Source organism: Lissotriton helveticus, chromosome 4_1 (assembly GCF_964261635.1).
Source record: "Lissotriton helveticus chromosome 4_1, aLisHel1.1, whole genome shotgun sequence".
Lineage (NCBI taxonomy): Eukaryota > Metazoa > Chordata > Amphibia > Caudata > Salamandridae > Lissotriton > Lissotriton helveticus.
Window position 1 is genome coordinate 1,818,850,947 of NC_136063.1, and position 15,471 is coordinate 1,818,866,417.

At 41.7% G+C, this 15,471-nt stretch overlaps 1 protein-coding gene across 1 annotated transcript in view; it reads left to right on the forward strand.

Moving 5' to 3' along the window:
* The window catches only part of XPNPEP2 (X-prolyl aminopeptidase 2), a 472,549-nt gene that overhangs the window by 384,405 nt on the left and 72,673 nt on the right, over positions 1 to 15,471 (forward strand). Inside the window, exon 19 of the mRNA XM_078688442.1 lies at positions 11,546 to 11,622. Within this exon, the coding sequence (XP_078544568.1) occupies positions 11,546 to 11,622 (77 nt within the window). The remainder of the gene's footprint in view (positions 1 to 11,545; positions 11,623 to 15,471) is intronic.

Here is a 15,471-nt window from a genome sequence, read left to right on the forward strand (position 1 = left end):
CATTTGCTGCCAGGCCACTCCATTATATACAATGAACTTTTGCCGGTTTAAGCGTCATCTGCCATCTTAGATGGATATTTAAAGACAAAAGAAAAGCAATAGGCACAGGGATGAATAGTGACAAACACACATGCATGCATATGTCATTATGCATGCACACACATACAGAATTGTAGGGTGAGTAGCAGCGGCCTTATCAACGTGCCTTTTTTCTTTGCCAATGCTATGATTTTGCCAATTGACAAAAAAGTATTTACAAAGCCAATATGTCAACAGTGCAAAATCTATTGGCTTTGCCAATACTTGTTCGCATATGTGGGCAATGATAGCACATTGAAAAAATGGGTTAAACTCCTGAGAAGTGTCTGGTTTCGTTTTCTTGGCACACTATAAAAGGAATCAAATATTTAACAAGAGCCCTTTTAGATCCCATGGCTGCTTTTCAGCAAATTTATGTGAAAATTGGGCTTTAAAATGCACCCTACAAGGGCCTGTGTTACACCCGTGCCCACAAGACAATCATCTGTGTCACAAAGCCGCACTCTGGCATCGCATGTTCTTCCATCCATCCTTCGGGATCTTGTTAGTGCTATATAAAACTTTATAAATAAATAAAAATAGAATATTGTATAATATCTTGCACTCAGAAATGAAAGTTAAACGAATAAAGGATTTTTAAAGCGCTCCTAATACCAAAGTTGTCTAGGCACTCGCCAAAAAGAAAGAAAAAATGAAAGACAACACTCATGAGGAATTGAGGGCAGCAGGGGATGTTTACTGATTAAAAAGCCAGCTTTTCAATGCCTTTCTAAAGGTCCGTGTTTCAATACTGTTGATGATAAATAGTGAAGCCATACACAAAACATGAGCAATCTAACACCAATTAAAATCATAATTACCAGGGTAACTGCAAACAATAAAGGTATAAATCAATTCAAAATTCATTTTTGTTTGCCTTGGGTTCTTTCCTTTCTAGATTTATGAATACACACATTCCACAGGTATTTGGAAAGCTAAATGCTAAGTAAATTTAGGCAATAGCTTCTGTCATTCAAATAAATGCTGCCTTTCATACATGTCCATACACTCGTTTCATTTTTCAACTCAACAGCAGCACAAAGTATTTGACGTAATTCCAAACAGGCTTGTTTAACTTCTTTCACAGTTTCATCATTTCAGAACTGAAGCATTTTCAATTTTATATATTGCACACAACAAAGGCATAGTTGTTGCTTATTTATCTTATGCAACTAACAACTATCGGGGTCTCCATTTTCGCCCTCCGGGTAAAAAAAAACCCATCTCAGTAGCAGCATCACTCAAAGATTCTGATGTAATTTCAAATAGAATGGGTTTAGTTCTTTCTCGCAGTCATCTTTTCAGAACTGAAGCATTTTCAATATAATACTTTTATATACAACAAAGCCATAGTTGTTGGTTATTTATCTTATGCAACTAACAACCATTGGCAAAGCCAATAGTCCTGACTTGTTGCAGGTATAATGTTACTGGTTGTATCTGATATATCTGACTATAATGACAAATTAAATACCAAAGAGGGGAAAGAGTTAAATTCAGCTTCTGCATAGTTTTTTTAACTGGAAGGGTTTCACCCAAGAACAAAACCTACAGTAGACTCAGAGACACCCTGTGCTATGGCGCAAATATGTCTCTCGCGCACAGTTGGTGATTTCAGCACTAGTGCTAGGGAAAGGGGAGAAGAGTGTCATATTTCTGTAAATATGGCACTCTTCTCCTCTCCTTTTCACACAGCGCTTTTGCTGCACTGCTCTGCATGAATAAGTGGTAAATCTGGCACATAGTTTCACTTCTGCAGAGGAATTTTGCAGGGAAGTAATGCCTCTTCCTTAGCGACTGCCAGAGGGCAGGACTCTCTGCCCCAACGACTGCCAGATCGCAGGGACCTCTCTACCATATGTGACCTGCCAGGACCTCTAGACTTCTGTTCACTATTGCAAGTGGCAGGATATTTTGCTTAGCTACTACTTCACCTGTCTGGGTAATATGGAAAGGCATTAGAGGTAGTGGATGCACTGTACAAATGTAAACTTAATTTATTAAGAAAGGGTGGTCTCATGTTATTTCTTTCTTCGTTTCACTAATGCTCTCAAGTAGGGGGATAGCTGTACATGAGAAATGTGATACCAAGATGTTTCATTTGTCAAGTGCCAATATCTAATTATAAACTTGAATGCACAAATGAATCTAAATATGTGCACATAGGGCACTGTCAAAATATGCTGTGAGAAGTAAACACTAAATGTGGACATTTACATTTTTTAACACAAATTTTATTTTCAAACATGTTTCCCCCCCAAATAGCAGCTCTCCAGTGTCACCTCGTTGCTTTGTGAAGAGCTCTGTATTTAAGACGGGGTCGTGCCATCGGTCGTGAGACGGGGTCGTGCCATCGGTCGTGAGACGGGGTCATGCCATCGGTCGTGAGACGGGGTCGTGCCATCGGTCGTGAAACGGGGTCGTGCCATCGGTCGTGAACACAAAACCTGTTTCCCTGCAGTGTTCATAGAAACCCAAAAGAAATGGCATACAGCCCGGTAACAAAGTCTTGCAAAAGACCCAGATCCATACAGAGTGAACACAGGGTGTTCCATACTTCGTGGGAAGAAGAATATCTTTTTGTGGAATGTCCAAAAGATAAAGCTACTTGTCTCCTTTGCAAAGAAAAGGTTAATGTGCTCAAAAGATATAACCTGGAGCGGCACTATAAAACACGACATTCTGACTTCACAGAAAACTTTCCAATGTCCTCAAAACCGCGTTCTGCGAAGGTGGCATCACTAAAGCAAGCCCTTCTTTCCCAACAAAAGCTCTTTCTGTGCCAGATGAAAGAATCTGAAGCTGTAACCGAGGCATCCTTCCAAATTTGCTACTTGCTAGCAAAACATAAAAAGCCATTTACAGACGCAGAGCTGGTTAAGAAGTGTTTTCTCTCAGCAGCAGACATTTTATTTGCGCACTATCCTAATAAATCCAACATCATGAAGGAAATAGGGGCACTACAACTGTCAGATTCCACATGCACACGTAGAATCGAGTCAATGGGTGACAATGTTCTCGCACAGGTCATCAATGCTGTCAAGATGTCCCCTTTCTTTAGCATTGCTGTTGATGAGTCCACAGATGTAGGTGATGTGGCTCAGTTAATGATTTGGGTGAGGTATTTGGATCAAGAAATCATTCCAAAGGAAGAGCTCCTCTGCCTATTGCCATTGCATGGTCACACAAGAGGAGAGGATGTGTTGGCCAGCATGTGTAATTTCTTTGAATCTCATCACCTGCCATTGAACAATCTTGTAAGTATTACTACAGATGGGGCACCCTCCATGATTGGACATGAGAAGGGGTTTGTATCTCTGTTAAGAAAAAAACTTAAATCATCCACTTTAATTGATTATCATTGCATAATACATCAGGAAGCATTGTGCGCGAAAATAAAACAAGGACAACTAAATGATGTTATGAAGCAAGTTGTGAGAATTGTTAATTTTATTCGAGCAAAAGCACTCAACCACAGACTTTTTAAATTATTGCTGAGGGATGCCGAATGTGAACATGCATACCTGTTGTTGCATACTGAAGTTAGGTGGTTGAGCAAAGGTAGAGTGCTAGAAAGATTTATTACTTTGCTTCCAGAAATTGAACAATTTGTAATTAGTCGAGGGCAGTCCTTCCCAGAATTATATGACTTGCAATGGCTCACCATGCTCCATTTTCTGTGTGACATCTTCTCACATTTAAACTCTCTCAATCTGGCACTTCAAGGTAGACAGAAACTGGTGTCCTCAATGATGAGTGCCATCTACTCCTTTGAAAGTAAACTCGAGCTGTTCCGAGAGCAGTTGAACGATGGTGATCTTACACACTTTCCAAAGTTGCAGGCTTTAACGCAGAGGGTTGAAAAAGCTCAGGAAATGTTGTTCAGTCTTAATCTGTGTGTGTATCTGGAAGAAATGTCTGGGGACATTAAGAGGCGATTCTCTCAGTTTAGAGTTCTCACCCCACTTTTCAGGCTTATAGAAAACCCATGGATGGTTAGTGCAAGGAATCTTGAAGCTGTTGAACTTCTTGGTTTGAAAAGGGCACAAGCTGAGATGGAACTAATTGACATGCAATACAGCTCTGTGCTTGAGTCCTCTTTCTTGGGGAGGGAACCAGAAGATTTCTGGAAAAGTGTGCCATCTGAAAAATTCCCTCTTCTTTTTACATTGGCACAAAGAATACTTACCATGTTTGGGTCCACATATGTATGCGAGTGTTCCTTTTCTACAATGGGTGTTTTGAAAAATAAACTGAGAAACAAACTGACTGATGCACATCTGGATCACCTCCTGAGACTTGCACTCTCTGAGAAGGTTCCAGAGTACAAGAAATTAATTGCAGACATGAAGTGTAAAATTAGTGCATAAACTCTGTGCCTTGCAAAATACTTTTCCCCTTTCCATTTGCCTTTGTACTTGCTATTCTACTTTCACTAAAGGCCTTCAAATAAAAATGTATTATCAAAATGTGCTCTTTGTAGTTGCATCTGATTTTTAAATACAGCATGGTCGCATTGTCTAATGTTTTGAAACAGGTTTTTTTTTTTACTCTAGCTCCGCCCCTCACTGATCCCGCCCCCACTAACCCCACCCCTAACAGTGCGGCCCTCGGCCACAAAGCACACTGTAAATTTGGCCCCCGACAGAAAGTTTGTGAGTACCCATGGTCTATTCCAAAGCCAACACCTGACAGTAATAGCACTACAGATGTTGAGATAGACGTATCCCATATTTTAAACCGAAACAGAACACATCCTGATTGGAAAAAATGGTTAATCTGGCCCACAGACACAAATAACTGTCAAGATAGATTCCTGAACAAAATACAGGGGTTCAAATTGACCAGGCCAGACCCTAGATACTCCCATAGACAACATCCAGGGATAGTAACAACATACAGTGTAGGAAAACTCTGCCTCGAATGGCTACAGACATCCACACTGGCAGAAATTAGGCAGCACTTAACTTTACTTAAAGAAGGTGCTGACTTGCGTGATTTCATTATGGGACCATGCAAACAGCGTCAAAAACGTTTCATAGCGGCCTCTATATATGCAGCTTATAACGAAGCTTGGAAAGAAACTCAAATTGAAACAGCAGAGAAAATACGGGAAATTGACCGTATTCATTTGGAAAAATCACTTTCTGTTGTGGGCAATGGGTTAATGACTCTGTCTTCCAGAATATATTCACTGGACAGTATTGTATCATCTGCAATAGATATAATAGAGCAGGACTTACTAATGTTACAACATGGTCAGTCCCAATTGCGTTCTATTGTACAGCTTGGCTGGACGTTACAAAATCTGCGTTCAGGCTACGTGTCTTGGCGTTTAATCAACACAACGTCATTGTTCTCTATCTTTAACCTTACTGATATACAAATCAGCTTGGCACAAAAAGGAGCAGAATATACAATTCTGAGCATTGAAAAACTTGAGAGATTACCATTGACAATGTCAGAACGACCTGTCATTGAATGGATAATACACGGAAAAATAACTATTCCGATAACAACTTTCGAATTTCGATACTGCCAAAAGTATATACAGGCAGGCCAGTATGAAAGGTTGGGTAAAGGATACATTAAGTCAACATGGAAATTACCTTACACACACACATGTTATAGTGAAAAAGGACAGAATGTATTTCTTAGTGGTAATAATTGTGAAAAATCACTAAGTGGTATACTTCTGTGTCAGGGTATAAATCTACATGGGGCCTGTGAGGGGACTTCAAATAACCTTTCATGTCACCAGCTTGGCACACCTGCAACTCGAATAGAGCCATTCTTTAGACGGCTTTCGAACGGGAGCTACATTCTAATAGTGGACCACAGATGTTGTGGCTTGGTGCCAGGAAAAGCTTATCTAGTAAGCGTTTCTTCCATGGTCACTTGTTGTATGCAAGTATTGTATCCGAACGACACTCCAGACAGGGAGGGAAAAATTTAGCCCAGTTTGAAAATCTCTTCTATTCGAATTGATACTTTAAGCAGAATGAAGTCTGTTCTTCTACAGACGCCTGTGCCCTTGACGTCATCAAAAGAAACGTATGATCTCCAAGTTGCAAGGACAACGGCAGAGATACATAACCTTTTATCAACAAATTGCCCCTTACACTTCGCCGAAATGCTAAACCAAATCTTAAACATTTCAGATACTAATGGTATCCAGAGTGTATTTAAGACAATTTTTTCGGGACTGTTGTCACCTTTTAAAGCAGTCCTGGGCATCTTTCCTAATTTTGTCCATTCGATCTTTGGCGGCCTTCCACTTCTGTTGGGACTCGTAGCAGGCATTTTATTTTTGATGCTCCTGCTTCGTTATGTCAAGCCATGTCACAGACAAGACTCCAGCAACAATGGAAGAAACGATCCTAGCTATACGCTATCGGGACCGCATAACTAAAGTCCTTGGATTAGCCCAGCTAAGAGATCTGAATATGACCTGGTTTCTTTCATTCAGACACATCTGGCAGAATTGTATCTTACCTGTGTTAAGATGTATGCTGTGCGGAGAAGAATGCGTGTTAGACATCTGTCTCACACTACAATCAGAAGTACCATTGGATACAGATACTTTGCTAAGTCCTGTAACGGCTCATGCATCGTGTTGTGCCCAGCGGTTACCTATCCTGATGACGGCATTCATGGAAACTTCACCACTGCGATTAAAGAGTAGTGAAGTGCAAGATGAGAGCAGCATCAACCAGGTACGACCTTCTGTGAGCAATGCTGATCAATACATCGATGATAGCAATCATTCTCACGACTGCACAGTTGCGGCATTTTCCAACTTGGTCAAACTTTCACCTGAAGCGGTAAACTGCTTTTTTGAAAGTCTGTCTGAAATGATGTTCTCCCCTGAACAAAAAGAATAACTTTTAAGCAAACGAGCACTCAGCGTTCCCTGAACTCTGAATTTGGCCTTCAGCTTTGAAAAACAAAAGCTTCTGGAAATATTTGGAACTGTTTTGACTTCTTCCCTTGAAAAACAAAATTATTTCTTTCCCTGATTCCAAAATATTTACCTTTTTTTTTGGCACTCATCCTCTGCTTAAAGTAGAACTATTCTTAGAGAACAGAGCTTCTATTTTTAGAACTCTAGAGACAATATATTACCTCAGCCTCTAGCATATTTACAAATAACTGTATTTATATGTGATGAAATGGTCTCGCACTTTTCTTTTCTGTATTAAGAGCCATTTCATGTCTAATTTTCGCAAAATCATTCTACTGATATATATGCATACTATTTTATGAATGATTACTCTGCTTGAAATACTGTACCTATACTCATTTTTCGTGTATTTCGCATATGCCATTTCAGATGCAAAACATTTATTTTGGGGTGGATCGGTATACACATGCACCGTTAGATATGTTTACTATTGCTTAGTTTAGTAATTATGGACATGAATTCGTGGAGTGGGTGTAGTGTGTTTATCTAGGTACCTGAATCGATATTCCTATTCTTTGCCCTTGTCCGGTTATAAATCAATAATATCCCTACAACGGCATAGAAACCCTTTTCATAATTCAGTCATAGCGCATGCTGTCACATTAAGCAAGCCTACTCCTCCAGCCCCCTAGAAAGCACACCGAGTTCTTAAACAAATCCAAGCCTCCAGCAACCTGGGAAATCCCCGCTGCTTTGTTTTGATTTCGTCCGAGAACTCCTGTAAAGCACTGTAAGAACGACCAGTTCTTAGTGACATCTTTATTGACGTCTTATGTCCAGCCTTACGTCAAACCCGGCACCTTTCAGGTATAAATATACCAACGTTGCCTTAAGCAAACACACGGTGGTGATGAATCTGGAGCAGCTACTACTTGCCTGAGAGCCCAGCTGATGCGAGAGCCCACGGACGCTGCCCCTTCCTTTTGACGCGCTGAGAAAGACGCTGTCTTTTCTCTTGCCGAGAAATCCAGCCTCCGGCGTTTCCAGCTCACCCTTGCGGGTGACTGGGATACCGAGTCCTGAGAGAGAGATACCAGACCTCCTGCCTTCTAATACCCAGGTACTGAACTGACTAAACTCTTACAGAGAATTCTTGAGTCAGATTCTTGGCAAAACAAACTTAACTTAAACTGCTACTTACTTACTCCTTCCCACGTATTAGGCTTAGGTCAGGTACACCGGGGTAGGCGTAGTTAGAAGCACCAGTTGAGTACGATTAGTCAATGTATATATGTATGTATCTATTTTATCCATTTTAAAGTGTCATATGGCTAAGAAACCATATCAATACTTTTACAGTATTATTTCATAATCCTGCTTTTACTGTATGCACTTTACTTAACTATAAGTATTGCAATTGTAGCAATTCATTTCTCTTGTATGAGGAAAGAGACTGCTCAATAAATAACACCTTTTATTGAAAACGCCCGTCTCTCTTTTTCTCTGCAATCTGGTGAAACTAAGTACGCACTTATTGACTCAGTGAAATAGCGGTCTTTTGTTTTCACACAACTCTAGAGATATACTCTTATTCAGGGAGAGCAAAGTTGTCATGTTTTATGGTTGTCAGAAACTAAATCCCTTCTTGTCTATCCAGGGAGATTAAAACTCCTCCTCGCCTATTCGAGAAAGTTTCTAGTGAACTCTGAGCTAGCTGGCAAAAAACTTAAGTCTAATATAGTCAGTAGAGACCTAGTTAACCTCAGTCCTACGTCTACACTACTGAAGATATTATTCCAATGCGCAGAGCCTATTGGGACTATAGGAACTAGACTACAGAACATCGCTGCGAGTGTCGTCGCAGAGCCTGTCGTCGCTGGGTGAGATCGCCGCACCGCTTGCTTGCGGACCGCATCACGTCGCTGCGAGCATCGTCACAGAGCCATCGCATCGAGGAGCTGCGAGAGAGAGGATCACCGCTGGACCGCGCATCGTCACCCCGGAGATCGTCGCAGCCTCTACGAGATCGTCGCATCGTTCCTTTGCGAGAACAAACTTCTTACGGAACCTACGCACCGGAATCCATACAATTGGCCTTCCTCCCCATACAGACCGGATTCGTCGCAACACGCCCGCTGCTGCAGCGGGGCTGTCGCATCGCCTCCCCAGGGTCTCAGGAGCAACGCATCGCTTGTTTTCCACCGCACCAGCTTCTGCTTTTGGAACTTTGTTGCAACTAACAGGTACTGTGAGTAAACGTGACGCAACTGTGAACTTTTCACGCATCTATAGAGAATTCTATCGCAACTTAGAGAATTCTATCGCAACCTAAAGAATTTTAATGCAACTTTAAGAACTCTTTTTGAAACCATATTCTTGAACTGTGTATGTTGGATTTTTGTCGTTTTGGTCTTGTGTAGTTTAGATTAAATACCTTTATTATTCTAAACTGTTGTGGAGTCAGTTTGTGGTGTTTTCACTGTGTTACTGTGAGTGTTGGTACAAATACTTTATGCATTGCCTCTGGTTAGCCTAGACTGCTCGTGCCAAGCTACCTAGAGGGTGAGCAGGGGTTATCTCAGAGGGTTATCTCCTTGCCCTGACTAGAAGCAAGGGTCCCTATTTGGACAGTGGTACCTACCTCTGCCAACTAAAGACCCCCAGTTCTAACATTGGTGGCAGCGGTGGGATTGAACTTGTATTTGTACTAGACCCACAGTAATTGGTGTACATCACTAGTGAGTGCAGACCACTTCGCCACTGCATACCACGGTTAAGTTTTTTATTTTTGGTTCTTTTTTTGATCATAACACTGAAAGAATCCAAGCATCATGTCTCAGAATGGTAAACCAGCAAGTGATACCGCAGAACTGGAGTTTGATATTGAAATGTTAAGTGATTACAAAGTAGGTCAACTCAGGCAGTTCTGCAGGAACTTTGGATGCCCCATGAAGTGCTGCTCCAAGAAGGAGGAGCTACAGGAGGCCTTAAGGGCCTGGTGGGAGACCAAAAAGGCTGGGGAAACGATGCAGAAGTGGATGAGGATGCAAAAAGGAATGGTTTCAGGCCACGGGATCTGCCTGTGTCCAGAGCAGCCTCAAGGGCTGGCAGCAACCATTCAGCTGAAAGTTTTTCCCCAGAGGAGTTGGAGGAAAACCAAAGGGCTAGAGATCATAAGTTAGAAATGTTGAGGCTTGAAATGGAGCTGAAGCAAATGGAAAGGGCGGCGGAGGAGAGCAAAAATGCCCGTGCCCTGGAGGAATTGAAATTGACCTTGGCCCATGAAGTAAGAATGAGGAAGCTTGAGTTGGAGCTCAAGAGGCGTGAGGCCATGAGGGTCTCAGCTGAAGAAGAAACATGGGTAGCTCAAGAGGTGAGCTTTGCTGAGTTGGAGGTGGAGTCCAGCTCAGATGGTGGCAGCAAGATTATAGTTTCCAGTGCTGAGAGAAAGGTACAAACACCCAGAGATGTGGCGCCTGACTTGAGGGAGGGGGTCGACATTCACCAGGGTGTTCAGGTTTATGATGTAGTTCCAGCGGAGTGCAGTGTCCCTGAAGTAGATTGGGGGATTGGCACAGGGGACCATATTCCTAGTGGTGGGAGGGACACTCTACTGACTCTAGATGAGAGGTACAGGAAGAGGGGTTCCCCCATGGTAGAAACCTTGGTGTGTGTGGGAGAAGACCAGCCAGAAGAGTGTGGGTTGTGTGGCAGAGACAGTCAGATACTGTCTTGCCAATCTCAGGAGAGTGGTGTGGGGTACTTGTGTGAGGCACTAGAGGGTGAGGCTAGGGGGTAGCTTGGTTAACAACTGTAGGGGGCTGTGTGATTCATTTGTTGGAGATTTTTGTGGTGTTTTTACTGTGTTACTGTGAGTGTTGGTACAAATACTTTACGCATTGCCTCTGGTTAGCCTAGACTGCTCGTGCCAAGCTACCTAGAGGGTGAGAAGGGGTTATCTCAGAGGGTTATCTCCTTGCCCTGACTAGAAGCAAGGGTCACTATTTGGACAGTGGTACCTACCTCTACAAACTAGAGACCCCCAGTTCTAACAGAAGTCTTGTAGGACAAAGGCAGGGTCCTTCAGCAACAATACAGTGGACCTGTAATTGATTTACGGGCTGATGATAGCGATGCACTTTTCTGCTTTTTTTGCATATTTCACTCAATATATTAGTTTTGACAGAAATTGCCCTTGAGAAACACTACATTTACTGAATGTGTTGGTAGAGTATTGCTTTTTTTTTTTACATGATCGCAGGTTTAATAGTGTTGATCTGTACTTACCTTAGCGGCTACTTTTACTCAGTAGAAGGGTGTACTACAGACAGTATTTTTTCTGGGTGTGCCTCCCACCACGTATTGATAGTGTCCTAATTTCTAGAGGAAGAGTCAAAGCTTTTGGTATAATGAAGACTCCTTGTAGGGTGTGTGATGGTTGATCTGTGTGAAGGATTTTGCAGTGCGGGCAATGGGAGGCAAGGTAATAAGGGGAAATGTTATGCAGATCTGCAATTACACAACAAAAGGATGAAGTAATAATGCTGATCCTCTTTTACTTAGAACCTGGGTATTATCATGATGGATATTTTGGCATCCGCATTGAAGATGTGGTTCTGGTTGTAGAGGCTCAAACAGAGGTAAGTATTAACACATATATGAGGTTTATTGAAATTCCATAATACACATTTTAAATGCATATTCCAATCACATATAGAAAACAGTAGAGAAAGTGTATTAATCATTTTGTGTAAGTTTAGGAAATTTAAAGCAAATGAAAAATTTGAAAAACAACAACGGATAAAACACAGTTCATACTATGTACATTCAATTCTTCTCAAAATCACCTAATTGTAGAAGTAGGTGTTGCAATGCTAGCAGTTATAGTATTAAATATGTTTGTGAATGAAGGAATAATGTACTTGCAGCAGTACCCGAAATATCGAAATATAGTCCTGGTAATTTGAATATTGTTATGTGTATTTGTAAAGAACACTATCATCTGCAAGGGTATCCTGGTGCTGAGCAGATGTGTGTGCCTAGCCCTGCCTACGGTAGGTTAGTAGTTAAATGAAAAGCTAGGTCTTCAGCTGATGAACTCAAGAACAGAGGCGAAGGCTCTGATGTGGAGTGGGAGGTCGTTCCACAATTCAGCAGAGGTGGAAGAGGACGCCTATCCTCCTGTGTATGCATGGATTGATACAAGTAGGAGTCCTGGGGAGGTGTTTGGGTGGTTGGTGGAAGGAGACTGTTCAGGTAGATGGGGCCTAAGCTGTGTAGTGCCCTGAATGTGTGTGTGTGAGGAGTTTGAAATGAGCATGTTTGTGTATCTGGAGTCAGTGTAGCTCCTTGAGGTGTCCCATCTCAGGGGCGGTGTGAAAAGCTAACTAAGAGATGTAGATTTCTTCCCCACCCCTCACTTTCCCAAGAACTGGGTCAAGGATGGTCAATTGCCTTATAGTGTGTGGTGGCCTTTAATTCAGATTAATTGACTTGGTCCAGTAGGGGGGCAGAGGACAAAGGAGTCAAGGGGGAAGAACAGGGAATGTAAAAGATGAAAAATTGAGAACATGGAGGCCTAATATTTCTAAGCATTAATCAAAGTTCATGTCAGTTCAGTTTCAGGCAACTCCCTTCAGAGTGGCTTCCGCCCTTTTTCATAGTGTTCAGCCCAACTGCCAGGAAAAGTTCCATCTAGACTCATATGCGGTCTCTCAGTTCTCTTCTTTATTTTGGATGTTATGTTTTGTTTCCTGATAGGCATCTGTAAAACCCTCTTGTGTGTGATTTGAAATTAATTACAAGGATCTAGAAGGAATTATCTTACCATTCTTGTTAAAGTTCCCCTGAACAATAGATCCTTGTTGTTTCTATTCCCAAGATTCCTTCAAATTAATGATGGTGTGACAAGCTTCTCTCCCTCTTCCTTTAGGTTTCACTACAGAGACTGTAGCTTAATGGGAGACCTATTGTTTCCAATACTTTAACAAATTCTTACAATGGGCGTGAAGCTGACCCTAGGTCATGATTCAAAGGCTTTGTTGTCTATAATACCTCCCTGCTCTTGATTTGATGGCTCTTCTCCCTGTGAGGAGCATTCTGGTTTCACCTGTATTTTGATCAGATGAGTTGCATTGACATCAGGGAACTATTTTCTCATTTGCATTTAATTCCCTCCCATTCCGTTGGCTCCTGTCTTCACGTTCAAAAAACCACCTGTGTGGTTATTCCTTAAGACTAAGCAATACAGTTATTTTATTTATATAAGTGAATAGTACTGCTCGTCGTTATTAATTGCCTTACACCAAGACAAACAGGAGATTCATGCAGAGCCTCATTGGTTACTTACAGCACTATAAACCAGCATTGGGATATTCATATAAAACGAAAGAAAACAATACAAAATCATTCCACTTGCTACAGTGATTATGCAAATTTTATTTGTTGAATCCACGCCCTCTCTGTAATGTACCTGCTCAGAATAAAAGCACAGACAAAATATTTTGTTGTTATTCCTTTTCACACACAAAAAAGGAAACATTCACAAGCATCTGGTCTGTTCCTAATTTCTGGTGTCCTGAGATTGAAGCAGTAGTGGTGGAAGATGAGGCAAGACTTGTGTTGGGCTTTAGGGGGCTCTGGTAGTGATATACAGTACCGCAGCCTGGTACAGCAAGGATGTTTTCCTAACTCAAGGCACCTTATAGTATATTGCTTTAAGTTGTGATTACATGGGAATCTATATTGCATAGTTACAATCTAGAATGGTAGAATGGTTAGTAATGTGTATTCTGTTCTGTGTCGTTATACTGAAAGAAGCTGTCCGTGCAGAGTGTACTGTTCTTCTGTGTAGGGAGTTGAAATAAAGGACTCAACTTAAACCAACTACTTTCTTGTGGATTCATTTGAAGATACTACACACCTCCATTAACGGCATAAGGCACTGCAGCCTGCAACACCAAACACTTGCTGTCTCACTCAAGAAACCTCTGGCACCAGCTTGCGGTCTGCTACAACAAAGAGGTGTGTCGGACCAAAGGGGTCTCTAGTAAAATGTTAAGGTACTGCAGCCTTCACCAGGAACGTGGCAATTGCAGCTTTCAAGGTGCTCATTATAAACACCTAAATCTGTTGATTTTGCCAATGCTTGTTCATAGAGGACAGACCAACAAAGGTATTTGAATGCTTCCGATATGTCTTGAATTTGCACCTGCGTTTGCCTCCTTTAGGGTTAGAGGTAACCTGAAGACATGTGGGCGCTCACTGCCACCACGAGCATGAGTGTAAGACCTGAGGAAACCAGAGAGAGTGCGAATGCTGGCGTTGTTGCCACTACTGCCACCTCTTCACCTGGCCTCCAGAGCTCAATGGGGCGAGAAGAAAAACAGGCGGGCACGGTAGCAGTTGAGTTCAGTGTGACTGCTGGCCTTTATGAGGGGTCCAGGGAGCTCAATGTGCTGCAGGGTGAGCCAAGCACAACATACAATTCTTGAGGTGTTTACTGTCTACAGCTCGGTGAACTCTACCTCGAATTTCCAAGTATGTTAGGGACAATGGAAACTTCTCTCTTATTATAGTACTTATACCATCTCATAGCCCCTCAGTCGAAAAGGTGTATATGTTTTAGTTAATTTTACTCACGTTTCTCGGCCCTCGGCATACTTGGCTCCAAACATTCAGACATTTGCATCTCAATCAATCAATCAATGCATCTAGATGGAATATGTTATTAACTTTTGTGAGAGTAAGTAATGTCATGGTGTATAACAAGCAATGCATGGCCACTTTCTATTATCTTCCTTTGCCTAATAGCTTTAGATACAGACTAAACATGACACTACAGAACACATGCAACGAAGCAATTTAAGAGCACCACCATCCTGCAAAAGAAACCAAGCATTTGCAATGCAATCGTTCTCGCCTTTGGGACTTTATATGTATTTAGGTATGCAGCACATTAGCCTGGGTGCTGAAACATCTACTGTTGTTTAACATGGAGGGAAAATAAGCTCCAAACTGCGTGACATGCCAGGTATGGGTTCACATGGAGAGAAATATTGCCTTTCAGCGGAAAATGGATAGTACAAAGCTCTGTTTTTAATATAAATTCAGGGCCTTCGGTGGTCATTTCACTGAAAATACAAGATTGAAAAAAATAGTATTGTCTATGGGTGCTCATGGAAGACAATTTCCATGGACTAGAATCTAGAGAATGCTAAAGTGATTCTGGTATTTTACTGACCTCTGCTGGTCGTTTTCTATCAAAAAAGTTAAATAGAGACAGTTGCCAGAAAAATAAAAATAGGAAAGTCTCAGCAGAAACCAATTCTGGTATTTTACTGACCTCTGCTGGTCGTTTTCTATTAAGTCAGTTAAATAGAGGCAGTTGAAAACAATAAAATTCCCTAAGCGGAAGCAGACAAGTCCTAGGGGCTGATCTCCAGAGCACACAAAGTACCTACACATATAAGTATATACTAAAGTATACG